This window comes from Triturus cristatus, chromosome 11 (assembly GCF_964204655.1).
Source record: "Triturus cristatus chromosome 11, aTriCri1.1, whole genome shotgun sequence".
In the NCBI taxonomy this organism is placed as follows: Eukaryota; Metazoa; Chordata; class Amphibia; order Caudata; family Salamandridae; genus Triturus; species Triturus cristatus.
In genome coordinates this window covers 373337947-373360033 of record NC_140594.1, presented here as the reverse complement: position 1 = coordinate 373360033, position 22087 = coordinate 373337947, and the positions used below count along the sequence as shown (strand labels likewise).

Here is a 22087-nt window from a genome sequence, read left to right as displayed (position 1 = left end):
TGCGCAGCGCCCTGGTAAAGAAGGTAGATAATTACTTTAAGGACAATCTGGGATCCGTGGACTCGGCGATCTCGCTGTGGGAAGCTTTTAAGACCGTGCTTCGGGGGGAGGCCCTCTCCCTGGTGGTGACCGCCAAGAATCGGAGGGATTGCGAAGTGCGGCAAGTAGAGGAGGAGATTGCGGCCCTTGAAGGGGATATGGAGGAGGAGGTCACGGAGTCCTCATTGCATGAGCTTTGCTTGAAGCAGGCGGAGTATAGGGACCTGGTGACGGACGCCGCCAAGACCCTCAGCAGGGAACAACAGGGCCGTCTGTATGATGTTGGAGATAAGGCAGGGAAACTCCTGGCGTGGCTGGACAGGAAGGAACGGGTCAATAGAGTGGTGCCAGAGTTGATTGGAGAGGGGGGAGAGGCGATTGTGGAACCTGAAGGGATTGTGGAGTGTTTCGCGGAGTATTTTCATAGGGTTTATTCCTCTGTGTCGGACAGGCCGCCCGAGGACTCGTCTGATCTCCTCCGTGATATCGAGTTGCCCTGCCTCTCGGACATAGATAGGGACGATTTGGATGGCGACATCACGGTTGACGAGGTGGCGGGGGCGATTCGCGCGTTGAATTCGGGTAAGGCCTCTGGACCGAACGGACTGCCGATCGATCTGTACAAACTGTTCCCGGATAGGGTCGCCCCTCACCTGCGCGCCATGTTTTTGGAGGCGCGGGGAGATGGGATCCTTCCGTTGGATCAGCGGCTGGCGTCGATCGTGGTCATACACAAAGAGGGTAAACCCCGAGATAGATGCGCCTCCTATCGGCCCATTTCACTCCTCAACGCTGAGCCGAAAATTCTGGCCAAACTCCTGGCTACCCGCCTGATTAGGGTACTTGGCGATCTGGTCCACCCGGATCAATCTGGCTTTATCCCGCACCGAAACACAGCATTGAACCTTAGGCGTCTTCATGGCGTCATCGCCAGGGCGGGCACGCTGCGTGAACCGGCTGTTGTGGCATCTCTCGATGCCACGATGGCCTTTGACACGGTGGAGTGGGCATATTTATGGGCCGTGCTGGCCAAGTTTGGTTTCGGTCGCGGGTTTGTGAGTTGTGTCCGGTTGCTGTACGAGGGGCCACTAGCGAATGTTGTGGTGAATGGTCGGGCATCTGCTCCGTTTCAGCTTGGAAGGGGTACTCGGCAGGGCTGCCCCCTGTCGCCTCTGTTGTTCGCCCTCGCCCTTGAACCGTTGGCTGCGTGGATACGTTGGCACCCGGATATACGGGGCCTTCGGTGGTCGCCTGATCACGAGGACCGTATTTCGCTTTATGCCGACGATATCCTGCTGTATCTTGCCTCACCAAAGAAGTCACTTAAAGTGGTCTGTGACGTACTCGCATCGTTCGGTAGGAACTCGGGGCTTGTGATTAATTGGGGCAAATCGTACTTGTACGTTCTTAGTGGCGAGGTCCCACCGATCCCTAGAACATGTTCGATACAGGTTGCCCAGCAAGGTTTTGTGTATTTGGGGATTTTTATATCCATGGATCCGGTTGTGCGCTATGAGAGGAACCTGCTCCCCCCCTTGGCACGCTTGAGGCGAGATGTTGAAGGTTGGCGGAGGCTGCCGCTCTCCCTTGTTGGGCGTGCGGCCCTGTTCAAAATGATGTCTCTTCCCCGCTTCCTCTACGCCCTCCAGAACACCTTGGACTGGGTACCGGCTAAATACTTTCGGGAGGTCGAAGGCCTCCAAAGGACGTTGCTGTGGGATGGGCGGCCGCGAATAGCTATTTCAAAGTTGACGCTCCCATGGTACGATGGGGGCATTGCGCTCCCAGACATCCGACGGTACTACTGGGCCACGCAGTTGAGCGCGATCAACCATGGGTTTTACGGCCCTGCCCTCAGCCCTGGGTATGCCATGGATAGGTGGCTGCTGCGCGGCGGCAACTACTACAGGGCGTTGTATTCGCGGTCCCTAGACTCGTCCCTCACGGGGCCCACAGGTGTGGCGGTGCGCGTATGGAAGATGGCGACCGACTCGCTGGGCTGGAAGGACAGGCTAACCCTCGCTACCCCATTGTTTGAATCGGAAAGGTTGGAAAGACTCTGGCATACGAAGGGCTTTGATAAGTGGGATCTGATAGGGATATCCAAGGTGGGGGATGTGCTGCATAAGGGGAGGGTGAAGTCTTTCGAGGAGTTGCAGACTGAGTTTGAGCTAGGGCCTTCAGAGTATTTTAGGTATATCCAGCTGCGTCACGCCCTTCGATCAGTCCTAGTGGAGGGTGAGAAGGTGCCGGAGTCCTCTCCCCTTGAGGACCGAGTCCTTGATGGTCATATGCCCGAGAGCACGATTTCGATCATATATAAGAAGTTGATAAACGTCCGGGCAGACTTGCTATTGGGGCTGAGAGAACAGTGGACCAGGGATGGCCTCGAGTTGGATAATGAGGACTGTCAGTCAGCGGTTTCTTCGCCTAAGGAGGTTGCGATCCCGTCGCGTCTGAGGCTGGTGCAGCTTAAAATACTGCACCGGGTGTATGTTACGGGGCCAAGGCTGGTCCACATGGGATTCTCGGAGGATGGCCTGTGCAGAAGGGGATGTGGTATGGTGGGTACTTTCCTGCACATCATTTGGGAATGTGGGGTCATTGTGGAGTTCTGGAGGAGAGTCCATGCAGTTATGGGGGAGGTGACGGGCATTGTGGTACAGCCGGAGGCGCGGTGTTGCCTCCTGAACGTTTGGGGGCCCACTGATCTCGATGAGGCACAGACCCAATGGGTGACTCTGGGTAACATGGTGGCTAAGAGGGATATCGCGCGATTATGGGGCTCCTCGGGTCCCCCTACACTGACCGCGTGGAAGGAGAACATGGATTGGAGCATGTTTAGGGAGAAGACGGTCTACTGCTCTAGAGGTCGCCCCCGGAAGTGGCATGCCATCTGGGGGCGGTGGAACCAATACAGGGGGGGAATATGTCTTGCCCCGGATCTGGAACCTCCCGAGGAACAGCTTTCCCCCTGACCTACCTTCCAGCACAGTTTGGTTTTGGTACCTGTTCTGGGCCTCTGCTGTTCCCCTTCTTCCTCCGCACACAGTCTTATACTTAGTAGATGAGTGGGGCCCTGCCTCCCCTGGGGGCTTTCGCCATGGGATTTCAATGTTCTGCCTTGCTGGGGTTTGTTGTGTGTTTTTTCTGTGTTTATTTAAAATTGGACCTTTGCATCACTCTTCGTACTGTATCCGGGACGCATTACTGTATCTAACTTGCAATGCTGCTGAACCTTCGGGCTGTCGGCTGAATAGCTGTGTCCTGAATTTCGAAATAAAGGTTTAAAAAAAAAAAAAAAAAAAAAAAAATCGTATAAATTGTGAAAACGTAATTACTTACCTGTTTTGGATAAAGGTCCCAGTACTGAGTCTAGGAACCCAGTACTGGATTACAAAAGTATCAAGAACATACTATACCTGCAACTTGAATTTTCTTCCATAGGGAATCATTGACTGTTTTCTTTGAAATTTCTTCTAAGTGTCAACTTTTAAAATCGCAAAATATTACTTGAAAATCCTAGTAGTAACTAAGTCGATTTTTATCACTTGTTTCTAAGTACTGTCCAAGGCCGGAATCTAGGATCCAGTCCTGGAATCACAAAAGTAATCCTGAACGTAATCTATTGCAAATAACTTGAAACTTCCACTGAACTCAATGCATTATTGTGTTTAAAATTGTGTTGCCTATTGCAACAACTTGTAACTTTCTACAAAAGCCAATTGCATATTGCAAAAGTATTTATATAAAGCATCTCATTCTGAGAAAGTATATTTTAATACCTATTGTTGGTTCTAAAATAAAACACATTTTTATATAAACCATTGGCCTAGAGTTCAGTTATTGAGTGTGTGAAACCATTTTGCTGACTGAGTGTGTACAACAAATGCTTTACACTGTCCTGGGATACTGCATTACTGCTCGACCAAGCTACCAATTTAGCTAGTAAGGCTATATCTAACTTTAACCTCTGCCAAACATCTGGGGGCTGTGGACTCTGTACACACTGTACCTACTTGGGAACAGTATATACAGAGCCACTTTCTCACAATGGGCTACTGACCCCTGGGGTCACTAGGTCCCCCTATATGAGCACTTCAGTTGGGCCCTGGCTGGGGGTGTCGACATCCTCTCCTGTGAGGGGAGCCAGATTTGTATGCCAAAGGGCAGTGGGCTCTTTGAAGCCCCCTGCCTTGGAATGCTAATTCGCAGGTCATCTTGTGGACAGGGGGCTTTGTTTCTGACCTCCTGAGAGCTAAGACCATCACACCTGGGGGTCAGAAACTTCACTGTGGTGGCAGGCTGGCCAAGACCAGTCAGTTAGCACACTAGTAGTAGGAAGTCTTTCAGAGGGCACCTCTAAGGTGCCCTCTGGGTGCATGTACTAATGAACAAGTTACTACTTGTGTAACGATACATCTGTAAGAGACATTAGTTAGTGATAGATTCCTTACCTTAGAACATCCCCAGACTGGATCCGGAAAGTTTTGTCAGCAGTGCCCCTACGTGTCGGAAGGTGGCATAGTTTGGCTCCGCGTCCGTCGCTGGCGCCGAGATAACGTCTAGGAGACTACTTAGGCGCCACCCATGCGCGCTTACGTCAGTTCTGTACACGACTTTTCGCGCCAGGAACGCAGAGCCATGCATGAAACTGACCACTGGTGCCTTGAAACTAGGGCCCTGAAAGGGATGACCTTAAGCTTATAAATCAGTTTGCAGAACTGAGAGGATGGGTGGGGTGGTAAAGAATCTATCACTAACTAATGTCTCTTACAGATGTATCGTTACATAAGTAGTAACTTGTGCATCTGAAAGAGACACATCAGTGATAGATTCCTTAGAATAGATACCCCAGCAATACCAACCCCGGTGGTGGGTCTGCGAACAAAGATCACACCAGAAAGTCACAGAGAACAGAACGGCCAAAGAAGCCGTCTCTACGGACTTGACTGTCAAGGCAATAATGCTTCGTAAACGTGAGCAGCGAAGCCCACGTGTGGTGTGTCATGTAGATGTCGTGCAAGGGGACGCCGCATCCCAAGGCAGTAGTGGCTGCCGTTGCCCAGGTAGAATGGGTACACAGCCCCACAGGAGGTTCCTTCTTGGCCGAGTAACATGCTTTGATGCACAGAACTACCCACCGAGAGATTGTCCGTTTGTGCACAGCCCGACTTTTTTTGGCGCCCAGTAGCCAACAAACAGTTTGTCGTCCACCCGGAACTGTTGTGTGTGCTTCAGATGAAACGAGAGCGCATGTTTTGGGTCTAGACGGTGGAGCCTCTCTTCCTCTTTTGAAGGATGGAAGGAAGGTAGGCAAAGTGGTGGTCTGCCCGATGTGGAAGGGCGTGACAACCTTTGGCAAGAAAGAAGGACGAGTCCGTAAAACCACCTTGTCCGGATGAACAGATAGAAAAGGAGGTTTAGAAGACAGAGCCTGGAGCTCGCTCACTCTACTGGCAGAGGTGATGGCTACCAGGAAGGCAGTCTTTAGAGTGAGAAGACGTAAAGGAGAGTTATGGAGCGGCTCAAAGGGAGCGCACATCAGGTAAGTCAAAACAAGATTTAAGTCCCATTGAGGCATTATGAAAGGCACAGGAGGAAACGTGTGTGTAATGCCCTTCAGGAAGCATTTATCAACCGGGGACTTAAACAGATGGCTGATCTGGAAGCCTTAGAAAGGCAGAAATGGCTGAAAGATAACCCTTGATAGGGCCCAGAGCACAGCCCTGCTGGACCAAAGAGAGAAGGAACAGAAGAACCTCGGAAAGAGGGGCAGAAAGGGGATCCACAGCCTTCGCTGTGCATCATGCCACAAATGTGTTCCACCGGCAGGCGTATACCGTCTTAGTGGAGGGACGCCTGGCTGCCAGAATGACATCACAGACTTCGGGAGGAAGGTCGAAAGCTGTCAACTGTCGCCGCTCAATCTTCATGCATGGAGGTGGATGCTGGACAGGTTCGGGTGGAGGACCGTCCCCTGCTGCTGCAACAGAAGATCCTCCCGAAGAGGCAGTCGGATCGGGGGATCGATCACCATGCTGAGTAGCTCGGGATACCAGTATCTTCGTGCCCAATCCGGAGCCACAATGATGGCTTGGGCCTGGTCGTGCCGAATCTTCTTCAGCACTCTGGGCAGAATTGATATAAGCAGAAAGGCATACAACAGACCGCAGCTCCACTTGTAATGAAAAGCGTCGCCGAGCGAGTGTCGAAATTCTAACATGCAGAACTGATTACATTGCGCGTTCTCTTCGGTGGCGAATAGATCTAACCAAGGCTCTCCCCACTGCAGAAAGAGACCTTGCGCCACGTCAGAGTTCAGACGCCATTCGTAACTCAACATGCACCGGCGGCTGAGTTCGTCCACCCTGGCTTTCAGAGAACCTGCCAGCTGCTGAACCAGCAAGGTAATGCCTTGATGTTCCAGCCATGTCCAGAGGCGGAGAGCCTCCTGACATAGGGACCATGACTCCACCCCGCCCCGTTTGTTGCAGTACCACATGGTGGTGGTGTTGTCCGTGAACACCTGCACTACACTTCCCCGGACAGAGGGAAGGAATGCTTCAGTGCAAGTCGGATCGCCTGAAGCTGCAGAAGGTTGATGTGGAGCCGGGACACAGGCCTCTGATCTCCATCTCTGCCATGTGGCCGCCCCATCCCAGGAGGGACGCATCCATCACTACTGTGTGATCCGGTTGGGGAAGGGAGCACAAACTGCCATTGACCCAATCGCGATTCGTGAGCCACCACTAAAATTGTCGTGCATTGTCCTCCGAGATCTGGGCGTGATCGGACAGGTTGCCATGATGCGGTGCCCACTGGAACTTCAGGTCCCACTGCAGAGCCCGCATATGCCATCTGGCATGTTACACTAGCAGGATGCAGGAGGCCATGAGGCCCAAGAGCCGGAGGGTCATACTGACTGAAACCCGGGATAGAGGCTGAAAGATCGGTATCATAGCCTGAATATTCCGAACTCGCTCCTCGGGAGGATAAACCCGAAACTGCGCCAAATCCAGAACCGCTCCGATGAAGGAGCTTCTGAGAGGGAATCAGGTGCGACTTTGTCACGTTGATGGACAACCCCAGCAAATGCAGGACCAAGCTACCACTTTAGCGAGTAAGGTTATATCTAACTTTAACCTCTGCCAAACATCTGGGGGCTGTGGACTCTGTACACACTGTACCTATTTGGGAACAGTATATACAGAGCCACTTTCTCACAATGGGCTACTGACCCCTGGGGTCACTAGGTCCCCCTATATGAGCACTTCAGTTGGGCCCTGGCTGGGGGTGTTGACATCCTCTCCTGTGAGGGGAGCCAGATTTGTAGCTTCTGAGAGGGAATCAGGTGCGATTTCGGCACGTTGATGGAGAACCCCAGCAAATGCAGGAGGTCGGCCGTAGTTTGGAGGTAGGAGACGAGTGCCTGGGGCGGGCCTGCCTTCAACAACCAGTTGTCGAGGTAGGGGGAAGACTGGAACCCCTGATCTGTGCAGATGAGCTGCGACCACCGCCTTCACTTTCATGAACACCCGAGGGGCACTGGTAAGGCCGAAGGGGAGCACGGCAAACTGAAAGTGCTCGCGGCCTACCGGGAACCGCAGGTAACGCCGGTGGGCCGGCAGGACGGGGATATGAAAATATGCGTCCTGCAAGTCCAACGCTACCATCCAGTGTAAGAAAGTGGCTCTGTATATACTGTTCCTTAATAGGTACAGGGTGTACAGTGTCCACAGTCCCCCAGGGTTTGACAGAGGTTAAAGTTAGGTATAACCTTACTCTCTAAAGTGGTAGCTTGGTCGAGCAGCAAGGTAGTATCAGAGGACAGCGTAAAGCATTTGTTGTACACAGTCAGCAAATGGTCTCACACACTCAATAACTGAACTCTAGGCCAATGGTTTATATATAAAAAATATATGCTTGTTTTATTTTAGAACCAACACTTGGATTTAAAATATACTTTCTCAGAATGAGATGTTTCATATAAATACTTTTGCAATATGCAATTGACTTTTGTGAACTGTTACAAGTGGTTGCAATAGGCAACTCTATTTAAAACACAACAATGCATTGAGCTCAATGGAAAATTCAAGTTATTTGCAACAGATTACTTTTGGAATTCCAGGACTGGATCCTAGATTCAGTCCTGGTCAGTACTCCGAATCAAGTGATGAAAGTCGACTTAATTACTGTAATGATTTTTAAACAATATTTAGCTATTTTAAAAGTTGACACTTAAAAAATATTTCAAAGAAAACAGTCCATGATTCCCTATGGAAGAAAATTCAAGTTGTAGGTACAGTATGTTCTTGTTACTTTTGTAATCCAGTACTGGGTGCCTAGACTCAGTACTGGGACCTTTATCCAAAACAGGTAAGTAATTACGTTTTCAGATATAATACGATTTTTGAAGAATATTTAAGAATTGCAGAAATCGACACTTAGAAGAAATTTCACAGAAAAACAGTCAATGATTTCCTATGGAAGATAACTGGGTTAAGGGTAAGTACAGTTGTAAGTATTTTTCAGAGTCAGTGCTGGGCACCATGATCCAGCACTGGGAGCTCACCTGAGAGCAGGTGAGTAATTTCGTTTTTGTCACTCGGCTGATTTTTGGTGAATATTTTAAGATTTGAAAAGTCCACACTTAGAAGAAATTTCAGGAAAAAGCCAGTCAATGTTACCCTATGAGGAAAATAGAGTTTGCGGTTTAAGGGTACGTACTCGACTGGCAGAGTTGAGGTTCTGGGCATAGACTCAGGGGTCCCCCAGGGTCAGGTAAGTACAGTTGGTTCACCCTCAGCGGCTCTAGGGCGGCCGGGTGCAGAGAGAGTTAGGCCCAATGTTATCCTATGAGGGATAGGGGGGCCTTGGTTGGTGGCTGCTGACTGGCAAGCCACGTGGCTGTGGGAGCTGGGCTCCTGGTCACTTACTCAGGGCAAGTGGGGAAGTAGGTAGGTGTAGAGTTTTCACTGCCAGGGCCACTCGGGCGGCTGGGTGCAGAGTGCTTTTGAGCCTTCGGGCGCTCAATTGATTTCAATGGGAAATCTCTGGTTTAGAAAAAGACTGCAAGCTCTGGGACGAGGACTCTTCAGGTGCCACCACCACTTCGAGAGGTAAGTTGGGTAGTTGGAGGATAGGTAGGTACCCCAGGATTGGGCACAGGGGGCCGCGGGGCACCGCGTGCAGGGGTGCCTTTTGGTGTTGGGAAATCTTACCCTCTGTTGATCCCGGTAGGGGGGGCACCTTGTTCTGAGGCTGCAGGCTTCTTCAGGAGTGTCGAGGGAGGTCCTTGGGTGCCGGACTCGGGGTCACAGTCGCCGTGGGGTCGTCCTCAGGGTCTTTGTTCACTCCGGCACTGGCCAGGCTTGGCTGGTGCAGAGTGTGCTGGGTTCGCGGTTTCGGGCTGCTGCCAGGGATTAGAGGTAGGTTTTGAGTAGAGCCTCTACTCATGGGAGTCCCAGGGGCTTAGAGCCAAAAGGTAGCCAGGTCCTCCGGGGTTGGTGAGGTTGCTGGCCACAAGAGACGCCGGGTTGGAGCAGGAGCAGGTTCGAGGGTCGAAAGGCCGGTAGGGCTGGGGCCAAAGCAGTTGGTGTCTTCCTCTTTTTAGCAGCTGCAGGGCAGGTCTTCTTTCTTCTTGCTCTTCTTTGTAGTTTTGAATCTGGAATCTGGGGAAGGAAGGTTCAGGGTGTCTCTAAATACTAGATTTAGGGGTATTACAGGTAGGTGAAGGGCAGGGACCAATGGGTCCCTGTCCTGGGGTGCGTACACCCCCTATCCTGCCTCTCTCCTGTGGGAGGGGGGCAGTAGCCTAGTCCCGATAGGGTAGGGCTCGGCATCTTCAAGATGGCGAGAGCCCGGGGATGTGCTTCACCTCTCCTCCCCCACCTGAGGGGTGGGGTTGGCAGGCTGGCACAATCCCTGTCCTTATTTGGGGTTTCCGGCCAAAGCTTCCCGCCAGAGTGGGGGGTTGCAGTGGCCTGGGGAAGCTCACAGAGGCCTTTGAAGCTTCCCCCTGCCCATCCTGGGGGAGGAGATTTAGCACCTCGACCAGGATGTGCATTGTTGCCGGCCCATGAGAGCAGGGGCTCTCTTACCTAGGGGTCCAGCAACAGGTCTGCTGGGTGGCAGCCTCAGAGCAGACGTGGATTGTAGGTTAGGTTTAAGGGGGCACCTCTTAAGATGCCCTCTGGGGTGCTGGGTACATTAAATCCCACACTGGCATCAGTGTGGGTTTAATGTGCTGAGAAGTTTGATACCAAACTCCTCAGTCTTTAGTGTTGCCATTATGGTGCTGTGGAACTCGTGTTTGACGAGCTCTCAGCACCATGTACTCTTAAATGGCAGCACTGCACTTACAGTGCTCAGGAATGGACCAGGGCACTGTAGGGGCACAGGGCTCCTGCTCCTGTGCCCACACCATTGGCATAAGGCACCCAGCTAGAGGGGTGGCTGATGTATGCCATGGCAGTGTAGGTGATGGGCATGGCACACAGGGATGTGTGTCATGTCGACTTTGTTTTTGTCTTGCACCCAAACACTCAGCCTGCAAAGGCAGTGTGTGTGTGTGTGTAAGTGTACAGGGCCTCTAAGGGTGGCACAAGGAGTGCTGCAGCCCTTAGAGGCCTTCCCTGGTCACAAGGCCCTGGGTACCTAGGGTACCATTTACCAGGGGCCGACATGTGGCCAGGGTTCGCCAATTTAGGTTTGGTTTGTTTTAGGGAAGGAACATAGGCCCTGGGCACCTGATTGGCAGGAGTCGAGGGCACACTCAGTCAAAGTACGTTCAGCAATTCAGCAAAAAGTGGGGGCATACCATGCAAGAAAGATGGCACTTTCTCACATCCAGTCTCCAGGGTAGAGGGCAACCAAGACCTGAGCTACAGTCAACATCTTGAACTTCTCCTTCTGGAGGAAGCGATTGACGTTCCGGAGGTCCAAAATGGGACGCAGGTCACCTTTGTCCTTCTTGGGGACCAGAAAGTAGTGGGAACACCAACCACGTCCTACTTCCGGCCCAGGAACGCGCTCGATGGTCTCCTTGACCAAGAGGGCCGTGACTTCCTGCTGGAGAAGCGCAAAATGGCCCCCCGACATGCGGTGGAACTGAGGTGGCATGGCTGGAGGGGCAGACTCGAAGGGGAGGGAGTAGCCCCTTCGGACGACTTGCAGCACGGAGGTAACGGAACACCAGTGAGGAAGGTGATGGCGAATCCAGGCGCCCACCGGTGTGGGGTGTGCCCCAAAGCTCGGACTAGGAAGGCTTTGAGGCAGATGCTGCGGGGGCGGAGGTGGACTGACCCGCATGCTGGCCCTCTTGCCCACCACGGCGGGAACCACGTCTGCAGCCGCGCAAAGGTTGGTTCTGCACAGGCTTCTGGCTGAATGAACGTGTTGGGCGCCTCTTCCGTGGCCATGAAAGGAACGAAAAGCAGACATGGCCTGGCTCGTGGTGGAGAGACCTAAAGACTTAGCCGTAGCTCGGGAGTCCTTAAAACGCTCCAGCGCACTATCTGCCTTATTACCAAACAGGCTAGTACCATCAAAGGGCATGTCCATAAGAGAACTTTGCACATCCCCTGAAAAAAAAGTGGACCACAACCAGGCGTGGCGACGTAGGGCCACTGTTGTGGAAATGGCCCTGCCCAGCGAGTCGGCGGTATCAAGCTAACAACAAATAGTGAACTTTGCTGCGTCTCTCCCAGCTGCTATAGCTTGGGAAAGCACTGTCCGAGCCTCCTCCGGACACTGAGGCAGCACCTGCGCAACCATATCCCACACAGCGTGGGAATAGCAGCCCAAGAGGCATGCGGTGTTCACCGACCGCAGCCCTAAGCTGGCAGATGAAAACAGTTTCTTGCCAAAGTGGTTCAGCGTCTTGGATTCCTTATCCGGCGGGGCGGTAGGGAATGCGCTTTGGGAAGTGGAGGCCTGGATGACCAAGCTCTCCAGGTTAGGGTGGGTTGTCAAACAAGCACTGAAAATACAATAGGCCTCGCCTTCAATTAAGTTAAAGCCATTTGCTTTGCTAATGGTATTGTATAGCAAAGCAAATGGCTTTAACTTAATGAAAGGCGAGACCTATTGCATTTTTAATACTTGTTCAATATTATATACACGCCATAGTTGCTGCTTATTTATCTTATACAACGAACAACCATTGACAAAGCCAATAGTCCTGACTTGTTGCAGGTATGAGGTTACTTGTGTCGTATATCTGGATGTAATGACAAACAGCAAAATACAAGTCGGAGGGCACACTATGCTAAACACAGTTTATGGGTTATTTCAGTTAGCTGTAGATGCTGTTGAACAGCTTTCAATCTGGTGAATTTACCACATGAGGCATTATTGCATTTATGCAGAGCTTTAAGTGGGCTGGGTCCTGCCGGTGCTCAGCCCCAGCAGTTCTTAAAAAGAAGCAGGTGCAGAGACTGATCCCTGTCTGGCTCTCCATTTTTGCCCTCACCCGGAGGGTGAAAAAAATCTTAACTCTGCAGCAGTGGCACCCTTCACTGCCTCTGATATAACTTCAAAGAGACTTGTTATAGTTATTTCAGTCTCATCATTTCAGCGCTTAAGCATTTTCTATGTTGTATACAACGAAGCCGTAGTTAGTGCTTATCATATGCAGCTAACAACCACTGACAAAGCCAATAGTCCTGGTTTGTTATAAGAGTAATGTTATTTGTTGTATTACATATCTGGATACAATGACAGAAGCAGCAAATTACTAGTAGGGTGATCCACTACGCTAAGCACAGATTTTTAGCTCAACTTTAAGCCACGCCCTAATTACATCTGCCTTGCCCCTCTGAGAGCCCCCCCCCCACAGTCTTTTCATCCCACTTAAAGCCCTGCATATGCGGTAAAACCACCCACGTGCTTCAACTGTGCTAGGGGTAATAATCCTGATTTTTAAAATTGAAGGAAGATGTGGCCAATCCAAATTTTGCTGAAATTGAGGACTAACACTACTCTAAAGTTGATAACAATGTTATGTAAAAACACTTAGCATGCGATTAGTTCTATCTAGTGTTTGAGTGAAGAAGTCGGGATTTTCCTTGCATCATAAGTGAGCTCTGTACGTCTGTTGGACTTAGATGGTACACAATAGCGAGCTGCATCACGCTCTCTCCTCCGTTGCGTCTGTGTGCGTGTGTGCCCTTAAACCAGCATTGTTGAATGCTTTTTTCGTACACCCATGTGTATATATTTTAACACCACACATTAAGGCTGTTGTGTGCTCTCTGTGGTTAGTGAATGTTGCTGCGGCCCTGTGTAAAGTTAAGGATTGTGTTTTATGAAGTTGTTTGTGCAACACCGGTCACTCACCCGTGCCACACTTTTTTAAATTTGATATTTTTGGTTTCCACCGCTCTTTGGTACAGAAAGTTGTTTTCTGAAGCCAGCATACCAGAGACGCCAGCCACTGACAAACTGTGTCCACGTGACAAACATGAGACGCAGGTTCGAAACGCACACGCTACCTGCATATAAACACACACTCACCACCACACACATGCTTACAAACAGCCCTGAAAAACAAACACACGACTTACGACCAGTGCACACATGAGCAACCACACAAACAACTGCGCGCACACACACACAGGAACACACGCTAGTTCCTACACGTGCGCACATATAAACAACCATGCATAGTCACAGTAAACAACCGGTCGCACTGTCTCACACACACACGCATAAACGAACGCACAAAAACACATACCCCAATGAAGGACCCACACACACATTATATACACAAACACCAACATACACAAGCAGACACACCCAGTCACCACTACAGGCCACACACACAAAAACTCACACAAAGACACACACATACAGGGTGCAGACACTGCTGCAGGAGCACGCACCCATCACCCACACAGGGACAGACACCACTGCAGGCCTCGCGCCCTTATCACACATACACACAGAGGCCTGCACTCCTCACTCCAACGTGCTCTGGACATTGCAGACAGGTAGAGAGCGCTCTGTGGCTTAGTGACGCCACACCTCAGTCACCCTGCCACACATAGCATGTGGCCACCGATTTATTAATCCCCCTCACTGGGTCACTGTGGGGCAGTCCCGGCCGGGCAGCACCACCTGGTTTGTGTTATGTGAGTCGGCAGCATGCTGCACTGCACAAACACAATCATGTATATAGCCTGGAGGGATGTACTTTAGCGCCGAGGGGCAGCACTAGTATCACTCAGCACTATTAAAACCAGCATTAAGGGGGTTCATTTAAATGAACGGCCTAACATAAATCAGTGGGTTGGTGCGCTTGCTACACTGATTAAAGTAGAATCGGAGGCTCTTAGGTTCACAAGATCTTGGATCAACGCCCCGAGAGACTGCATGAGTCCAGGAGGGATGCTGGCCATAACACCTCTGGAGAGGGCCCTCCCCCTTAATCCTCGGGAGGATTCCGCCCAAGAGAACAGGGCTCATTGTTTCAAGCACAGATTGTGCAGAAACATCAAGGACATATCTGGGAACAGCAGTCGCTCCATGTGGGGCTAAAATATACGAAGACTGACAAAGACGCAAAAATAAGCGTGGTGTGAGGGGGTTAATTTAAATGAACGGCCTAACATAGATCAGTGGGTTGGTGCGCTTGCTACGCTGATTAAAGTAGAATCGGAGGCTCTTAGGTTCACAAGAGCGTGGATCACTCTTTATGCTAATTAGCATGAAGAAACCCCACACACAAACACAAAACATAGCTGAAAGTGCAGAACCCAAAGAATCAGGAAGTGTCTGCAAAGGCTCATGCAGTTCGTACTCGAAGGCTATCTGCTGACCACTTGAGAGGTGAAACATGGCAGCGCCAAAAATGCAACAAGTATTCATTTATATTGTTCTAAACTGAGTGCATGCTCTCAAACCGAAATAAGCACAAATAACGTTAACCCACTTCAAATACGAGCTTACGGGGAACAAAATTAAGAGGCTTACTTAATTCTACTGGGGCGAGTAGGTAATTGTTTCCGCAGGTCCATTTTTGCTTGGGTGCAAGTGTAGAGCAACGCGGTTAGGGTGATATTAAAAACTGTCGTCAGCCATGTGGGTGATCTTGAAATGGCGTCCGTGGAATTTAAGAAGCCGGTCTGAGTTCTGATGCTTCCCTGCCGATGTTGCTTGGAATGCGTGGCTTCGAGGCAGGGCACTGGCCGGGGGAATCTGTATGGGCTGCAGCCGCCGGTGTCAGCTGCTTGACCTCTGGTGTAGGCGGGACTCACCTTGTGCCCAGTCCTTCAGCCGCCGCACGTATCTTGGTGTCGCTAGCTCCTCACAGACCTGGATCGGCGCTCTCCGGTTCAAGAGCGCCTCACACAGATGAAGGTCAGATCTCTCCACCGGGCCCCATACTCCCTGGGCAGCCAGTCACAGTCCTGGTGCCACCGCGCCTCCGCTGAGCTGTGCAGCATGGCGAGCATCAACAGAGGGGCTGGGAGAGCCTCTGGGGGGCCGGCTGGCTGGCTAGGATCCATAGCGCGGTCACTAAAAAATGGTCTGTGCAGGGTGGGAAGCGGGCACATCTCTCCTTTGGCAGCAGGAGCAGGGCCCTCGTGAACGGGGCGGTCCCCTCTATCACCGGTGTGGGGAGGAGCTGCCTCAGAGGGAAAAGGGGTGTCTGCAGCCCTTAGCAATCACGGGCAGGGGGACCAGAGTGTGTACGAGGAGGTGCGTGAATATGTGTAATTACCGTGACTTACCATATACAGTACCGCCACAGTTCTCTGTAACCAGCCCGCAGCGAACGCACGGAACAGCGGCTCACGGACAGACACGCACTTCAGAGGAGGAGAAAAACCAGCGATTGCAAAAAAAAAACAACAAGCACGCTCCGCTTTCACTTTCGTCCTTGGCGGAAGCTTTCTTGTCTTTATGGGGCCATATGTTTGAAACACATGGCCCCATAAAGATAAGAAAAGCTTTTCCCACAAACGTAAAGCAACCTAGGCTCTAAAAGAGAAAACTGTACGTCACTGGACGCTCTTTCCCAATGGCTGGCCACCGTTTAGCATAAACGGTGACGCCAGCCAATGGAAAAGAGGGGCAGGGCTTAAAGCCCACTAGAGAAATCTACCCTAACTCATTAAATCTCGCCAGCGAGACTGCGCATGTCTGCACAGTCTATGCCAGGCGAGACCTAAAAAGCAGGGTCACCCGGGACAGGGCGAACGCACCTGGCCACGTTTTTATGCACGGGAACCCCCGTAGCTTGTTTACACCAGGTGCCCATCTATATGTCAGTTAACACCTCATTGAACAGAAGCAGGGGCTCCATAGAGCTTGCCGCCGCCTGAAGTACTTCAGTGAAGAGATTAGTTTTGAGGGACACCGTAGGCAGGAAGAGGTCAAGGGCCTCAGCTGCTCTACAGAGCACGACAGTGTATGTGCCGCCCTCCTCCATAGCCACAGCGGGAGGAGAAAGAAAACCAGGGTCAGATTAGAGGTCAAGGCCACCTGCATCCTCCAACTCTTCTGTCCATTCCTGTCCCGACCCGCACTGCCGTGCAAGAGGGTCCTCAGACCCCTCCCAGTCGTCCCCTTCCTCCACTGCCCGTGGAACAGGCGGTGGGGGAGGGACAAGTGAATAGAAAGGGTCGAACGGCATCATAAACGGCGCCGGTCCGGCTCCGTGTCCCAATTAGAGTCCCAACCAGGAATATTGTCCAAGAACCCGTGCAAGGGCGGTGGTGGAACGAACAGAGCCCACTGCGGCACCGGGAGCGGAGCAGAGGGCGGCGCCCAAGACCTGAATAGGCGGGCCATGGCAGCAAGAAAATCTTGCACCTGGGCAAGCGTCGCCGATGGACCCGAATAAGGTGGGTAGGCTGCGGGACTCACTAACTCCAAAGGAGCCGCGGGGTGGGACCCCTGGCCCCCACGTCCGGAGACCGACGGGGGACGTCAGAGAGCAGAAACGCTTTTTCGACTTCTTAGGACGTCTCTTACCCGATTCAGAGTGTGAAGACTTCGACCCCGAGGAGCGATGGTGATGGCTCCGCACACAATCCCCTTAATGACCCCTAGACCTCGAACGGCGTGAGGACGACTGCCGGGACTCCAGCAGCTTGCAGGACCGCTCCCGCAAGGCCTTTGGAGCCATGGCCAGACAGTCGGAACATGACTGGGAGTCATGGTCGCTCTCCAGACAGTAGAGACAGACGCCATGGGGGTCGGCCACCGACATCGTACGGTGACAGGCCCCCGCAGGATTTAAATACAGGCATCCTTATGTGGCACCAAAAGTCAAAGACTCAAAAATGGGAGACGAAAAGTATCAAAAGTTTAGTCAAAAAGTTTAGGGTGCATGCTCTAAGCGGATCTGCACTTGCTGGCACAGAAAAAGAAAGAACAGATGTCAGAGCGCATGGGTGGCGCTCAAGTCTCCGTGACGTCATCTCGGCGCCTACGACGCCAGCGACGGACGAGGAGCCGCACAACACCACCTTCCGACGCGTAGGGGTACTGCAGACGAAAAACGTTCCGGATCCAGTCTGACACCTGGGGATATTCTAAGGTAAGGAATCTACCACTGAGTCTCTTTCAGATAAATCCATCACTGGAATCAGTGCGGGTTTATTGATATGAGCTGTTTGATACCAAACCTCCCTATTTTCAGTGAAACCATCATGTAGGTGGGGAAGTTGTTTTAACCAGTGTCCAGCACGTTTTAAAATGGCATCCCTGATCACTTGTACTAGCAGTAACGGAACAGACCAGCACAGGGACATACCTGCTCATGCAGTTATGTCCATATTTGTAGTATAGTGCACCCTGTCTTTGGGCTGCAAGACCAGCTTTATGGGTGGCTTACTTATATGGCATGCAGTGTCTGCTGGCATGGCATACAGGCTGTGTGTCATGTCATGTTTTTACGTTTGTCTGCGCCAAGACACGCAGCCTGCAATGGCAGTCTGCATGACATTGGTGAGGGGTCCCTTAGTGTGGCACAACAGGTGCTGCAGTACTTAGGGACCTTCTATAGTACCGGAGTACCCAAGTACCATTTACTAGGGACTTACGGAGGGTGCTAAAGATATTGCCAATTGAGCTACAATTGCACAGTTTTTGGGCAAGAGAACTGGCAATGGGGAACTAGTTAGCAGAAACCTAGGTGCACATTCAGTCAAAATCACATCAAATAGGAGGCAAAACGTGGGAGTGACCATGCCAAAAAGGGGGCCTTTCATACATACCGGTGTAAATCTGCAAGTGTAAATTTATGACTTTAAGGAATTTATCAAATGTTTCCAGGAATATTCCTGGAAAGCGTATTCAAGCATAGGTTTTCATACACATTCCATTCTCAGTGGGGCCCTATTCTTTTTGTGCTGAGCTCTCAATGTAGAAGACAGACGCATGGGGGTAGGACGCCTGGGTATATAGGATTGGTGGTGCAAACGCAAAGTTAAATAAGTTAATTAATAAAGGAATAGTAAAATCTACATTTTTCCAGTGGAAGTACTCTTGCCCTACACTCCCCAGGAAATAAGTGATCTGTTCCCATTCCCATCGTGGACAGAGGATTATGCCAGCCTTTGAATAGAGTAAATATCAAACCCTTTCCAGGGAAGAATAGGAGTTTACGAATGCTGACAAACAGCCATATTTGTGGGCATACAAAAACTTCCAAGGCTTACCATGCCTTGGGCCCCACACTTACCACACCTTGAGCGGGATTCAGAGGTGCAGAGAGCTTCACACTCAGACAGCACGTCTAAATTGGATTATGACTGCCAGATATCCCTTTGTGAATTACTGATAGTTGCAGGTAAGGCAATTTTGGTTATAAACATATGTTTAAGGTTAAATTTACCTGTGTGACTAGGCCCCTTCTTGGCCTTTACAGACACCTGAGATGACACCTCTAGCCATATTACAGTTAGCTAGGAGGCAACATGCCCCCGAAGACTGAAAAGAATTTTGGGTAGAAAACCTGCCAATCCGCTGCTGACTCTGCGCCACTGATCATGGACAAAGGATATCTGTAACAATTTGTCTTGGTAAACTGGGCATGCTTAAGAATAAGCTTCATATCAAGAAATGTGCTTGTAGACCCTTCACCTGATTGTCTCTCGTTCCTTCCTGCAAGCTTCACGCTGATCCTTGAAGCCCCCAAGGTCCCCTGAATCCATGCCATCACACACATCTGCATCAAAGTCATCCTCTACTGGTCCATCCAAACAGTCCTCTTCTTCTGGTTCTGCATGAATGTCGAACACCTGATCACTTTGTTTGAACTTGTCCAACAAGGAAGCAACAGTCTGTGGAAAAGGAAGTACACATTTAAAAGGAAACTTTAAAACAGAAGGAACACCAAGAGGGCTGCACAGATGGGCGCAGAGCAAACTGGACTAAAGCATAGGATTTGGAGCACGAACAGGGGTGGATGAATAAACACATGCATCCAATAGTGGCTTTGTGTACAGAACCTGCATGTGTAAGAAGCAGATGAAACACTGCCATATGGTTGTGTGATCTTAGGAAACTAAACCACCCCTTCCTGAACATGGAGATAGTGATTTTACTCCTCAAGAAAAAGTATTCAGGCTGAGCTACTCCTCATGAATAGGGCCTGATGGCAGGACTGCCCTGAACTACTTGTTGGATGCATGTAATGCAGCCCTTCAAAGAGGTTCTGGGTGTCTTGAATGTGAACTCTGTTGACCTTACTGAGGCCCACATCTTCTAGGAAAATCTGCCCATGGCAGCACGTGCGGAACACAGGCTGAGGCCTAAATTCTGAATTTGGTCAGATTCCGAACTACAAGCTCTTTCTAGCCTTCTGCCTCCAAGAACAGCTCACGTTTCAACAGCCTTAAGGAAGTGTCTTCACTATTAAAATAAGAATATATAAAACAGCAGATGCATAGAGATCTGTTATTCCCCGACAAACCTTTAATAATCCACCCACTTGGACTGCGATTCCAATTGCTCGCTCTCATTTTGTGAGACTATACAGCAATAGCCAGCATCCCAGGCTTTAAATGTTTTCATAGGTTCTGTTCCAGTAGCAATTAGGTTTTCTTAATTTACTGTGATCATGCTCTTTCAGTATAAACAAGGACATAGATCTGTTGCCCTACTGCCCAGATTTATGTTATAGAGGCATACATGTATTTAAGAAATCTAAACTATTCCCATAAACATCCCACATGCACCCAAAGCAGAAGATATAGATCATGGTCCTTTCTATTGCTATTGCCACCATAGCCAAATACCAACATCCAAGACCACATTAGACTGTTTCCCCACAAACAAATACAGAACTCAAAGAAGACACAGAGCCATCAATGTCTGTTGTAGACCGACTTCAATTACAATGCAAGGGCATGCCACGTTGTAAAGAATGGACATGCAACTGGTGAAAGCCCTGCACACCCATAACACAATGATCAGGAAATCGCCTCCCAACTAGAAACACAAAACCACAAGCACCCAAACACCATATTCCTGGGAGGCAAACAGAAGTCTGATGAAAATGCTGGAATCATGTGGTAACAAACCTCCAGCAGACCATGTTAGGCAACCATTTAATGGCAGATTGTGCACTAAACAAATGCTTACAATGATATGTTCAACTTTACTCTTTGGAGCAGCAAACATGGCTACTACAAGGCAGGTTTCGGCGGGGGCAATGGAACTATAAAGGCCATTGTGTAAATTCACAAACTGGTGTACACCTGATTAAGTGGAGGAACTTCAGTTCTTCGGTCTAAAGACCAAAGAAAACGTAATTTTAGTGTATTTTTTTCATAGAGAATCATCTGTTTAATGTTGGGTATAGATCACCAATACCCTTTCAATGATTACTTTCTGCTCCAGGGCAGCTGTAATAAAAGTTCTGAGAAAATTGTATTATGACCCAAACTGCTGAAAAGATAGTTGGGTAAAGATGTGCCTCAAAGTAATTTTTCCCTCAACAATCTGGGATGCAATACAAAAAGAATAAGTTACTTAACTTTGATCATGCCATTTGTGGTAGAGACTAGCCAACTGCAGATGTCACCTTAGAATATTTCCCAAGCGTCAGACTGGATCTGGAAAATTCTGAGCACTTACCTGTGTGTGCCGATAAGTGGCCAACTTCAGCTCAGCATCTGAAGGGATGTTACAGTGCCCATATATGCGCCACCTCTGGGGACTTACATAAGTTTTATTTTTGACTATTTTTGAGTCAAAAACGCAGAGCCATGTAAAACCAATTTTGAATCAGTATGCAGAGTACAATGGGATCTTTTAGGTGAAGGATGGGAGGGTTGGTGAGGAATCTGCTTAGTCTCTACCAGAACAAGCATTGGCATAGCCAATAGGTCTCGCCTTTGGGACCTTATATGTATTTGGTTATGCAGCACAATATCCTTGGTGCAACAACATCAACTGTTGCATGGCTAAACTCTTATAAGGTCCCAAAGGAGAGACCTATTGGCTATGCCAATGCTTGTTTTCTTTGCCTTCTGCTATTAGAAGTCATGTTTATTCCCCTTTGAATATAGAAGTACATGTAGCAGAATGTAAAGAAAAAAAACTGAACTAGATCAGTTGATCACACACAGAACCGAGAGCAGTGCTGCTTTGGGTGGAATAAAAACCTTAGCTATAGTGCCGTGGAAAACTGATGTGAAGAGCATGCGCTCGAGGAGAGAGCGCGCAAAAACATGGGTTGGGAAAGGATATAAGGGAGTATGTTCACAATAGATGTAACTTTCTTCATGTAGGCAACCAACTCGTTCCCATGAGTTCTAACGACCTTTATTTCCCAAATGTTTTGAAAAGCTGGGCCAAACACGTGCAGCTTACTTCAAGGCTATTGCCCTGATGTGTATGATAAATAACAGGAACGGTTGAAAGAGGCCTGCTGAAAGCGATGGGGTGCAGAGGGAAAGTGCCAGGCTGAATTACTTTGCGACGATAGACGCTAGATCCCAGCACAGCTGGCCCAGGCCTCAGTGCCAACCATCCAGTCTCGCCTCGCGTGCAGTGCCACTGGGCTGTGCTGACAGAGAGGTCATGG

At 50.0% G+C, this 22087-nt stretch overlaps 1 protein-coding gene across 2 annotated transcripts in view; it reads right to left on the bottom strand.

The window, feature by feature from the left end:
• The window catches only part of NCAPH (non-SMC condensin I complex subunit H), a 414052-nt gene that overhangs the window by 166711 nt on the left and 225254 nt on the right, over positions 1-22087 (bottom strand). For both annotated transcript variants that reach the window (XM_085634348.1, XM_085634347.1), the window contains exon 9: positions 19138-19337. In XM_085634348.1, coding sequence (XP_085490474.1) covers positions 19138-19337 — 200 coding nt within the window. The remainder of the gene's footprint in view (positions 1-19137; positions 19338-22087) is intronic.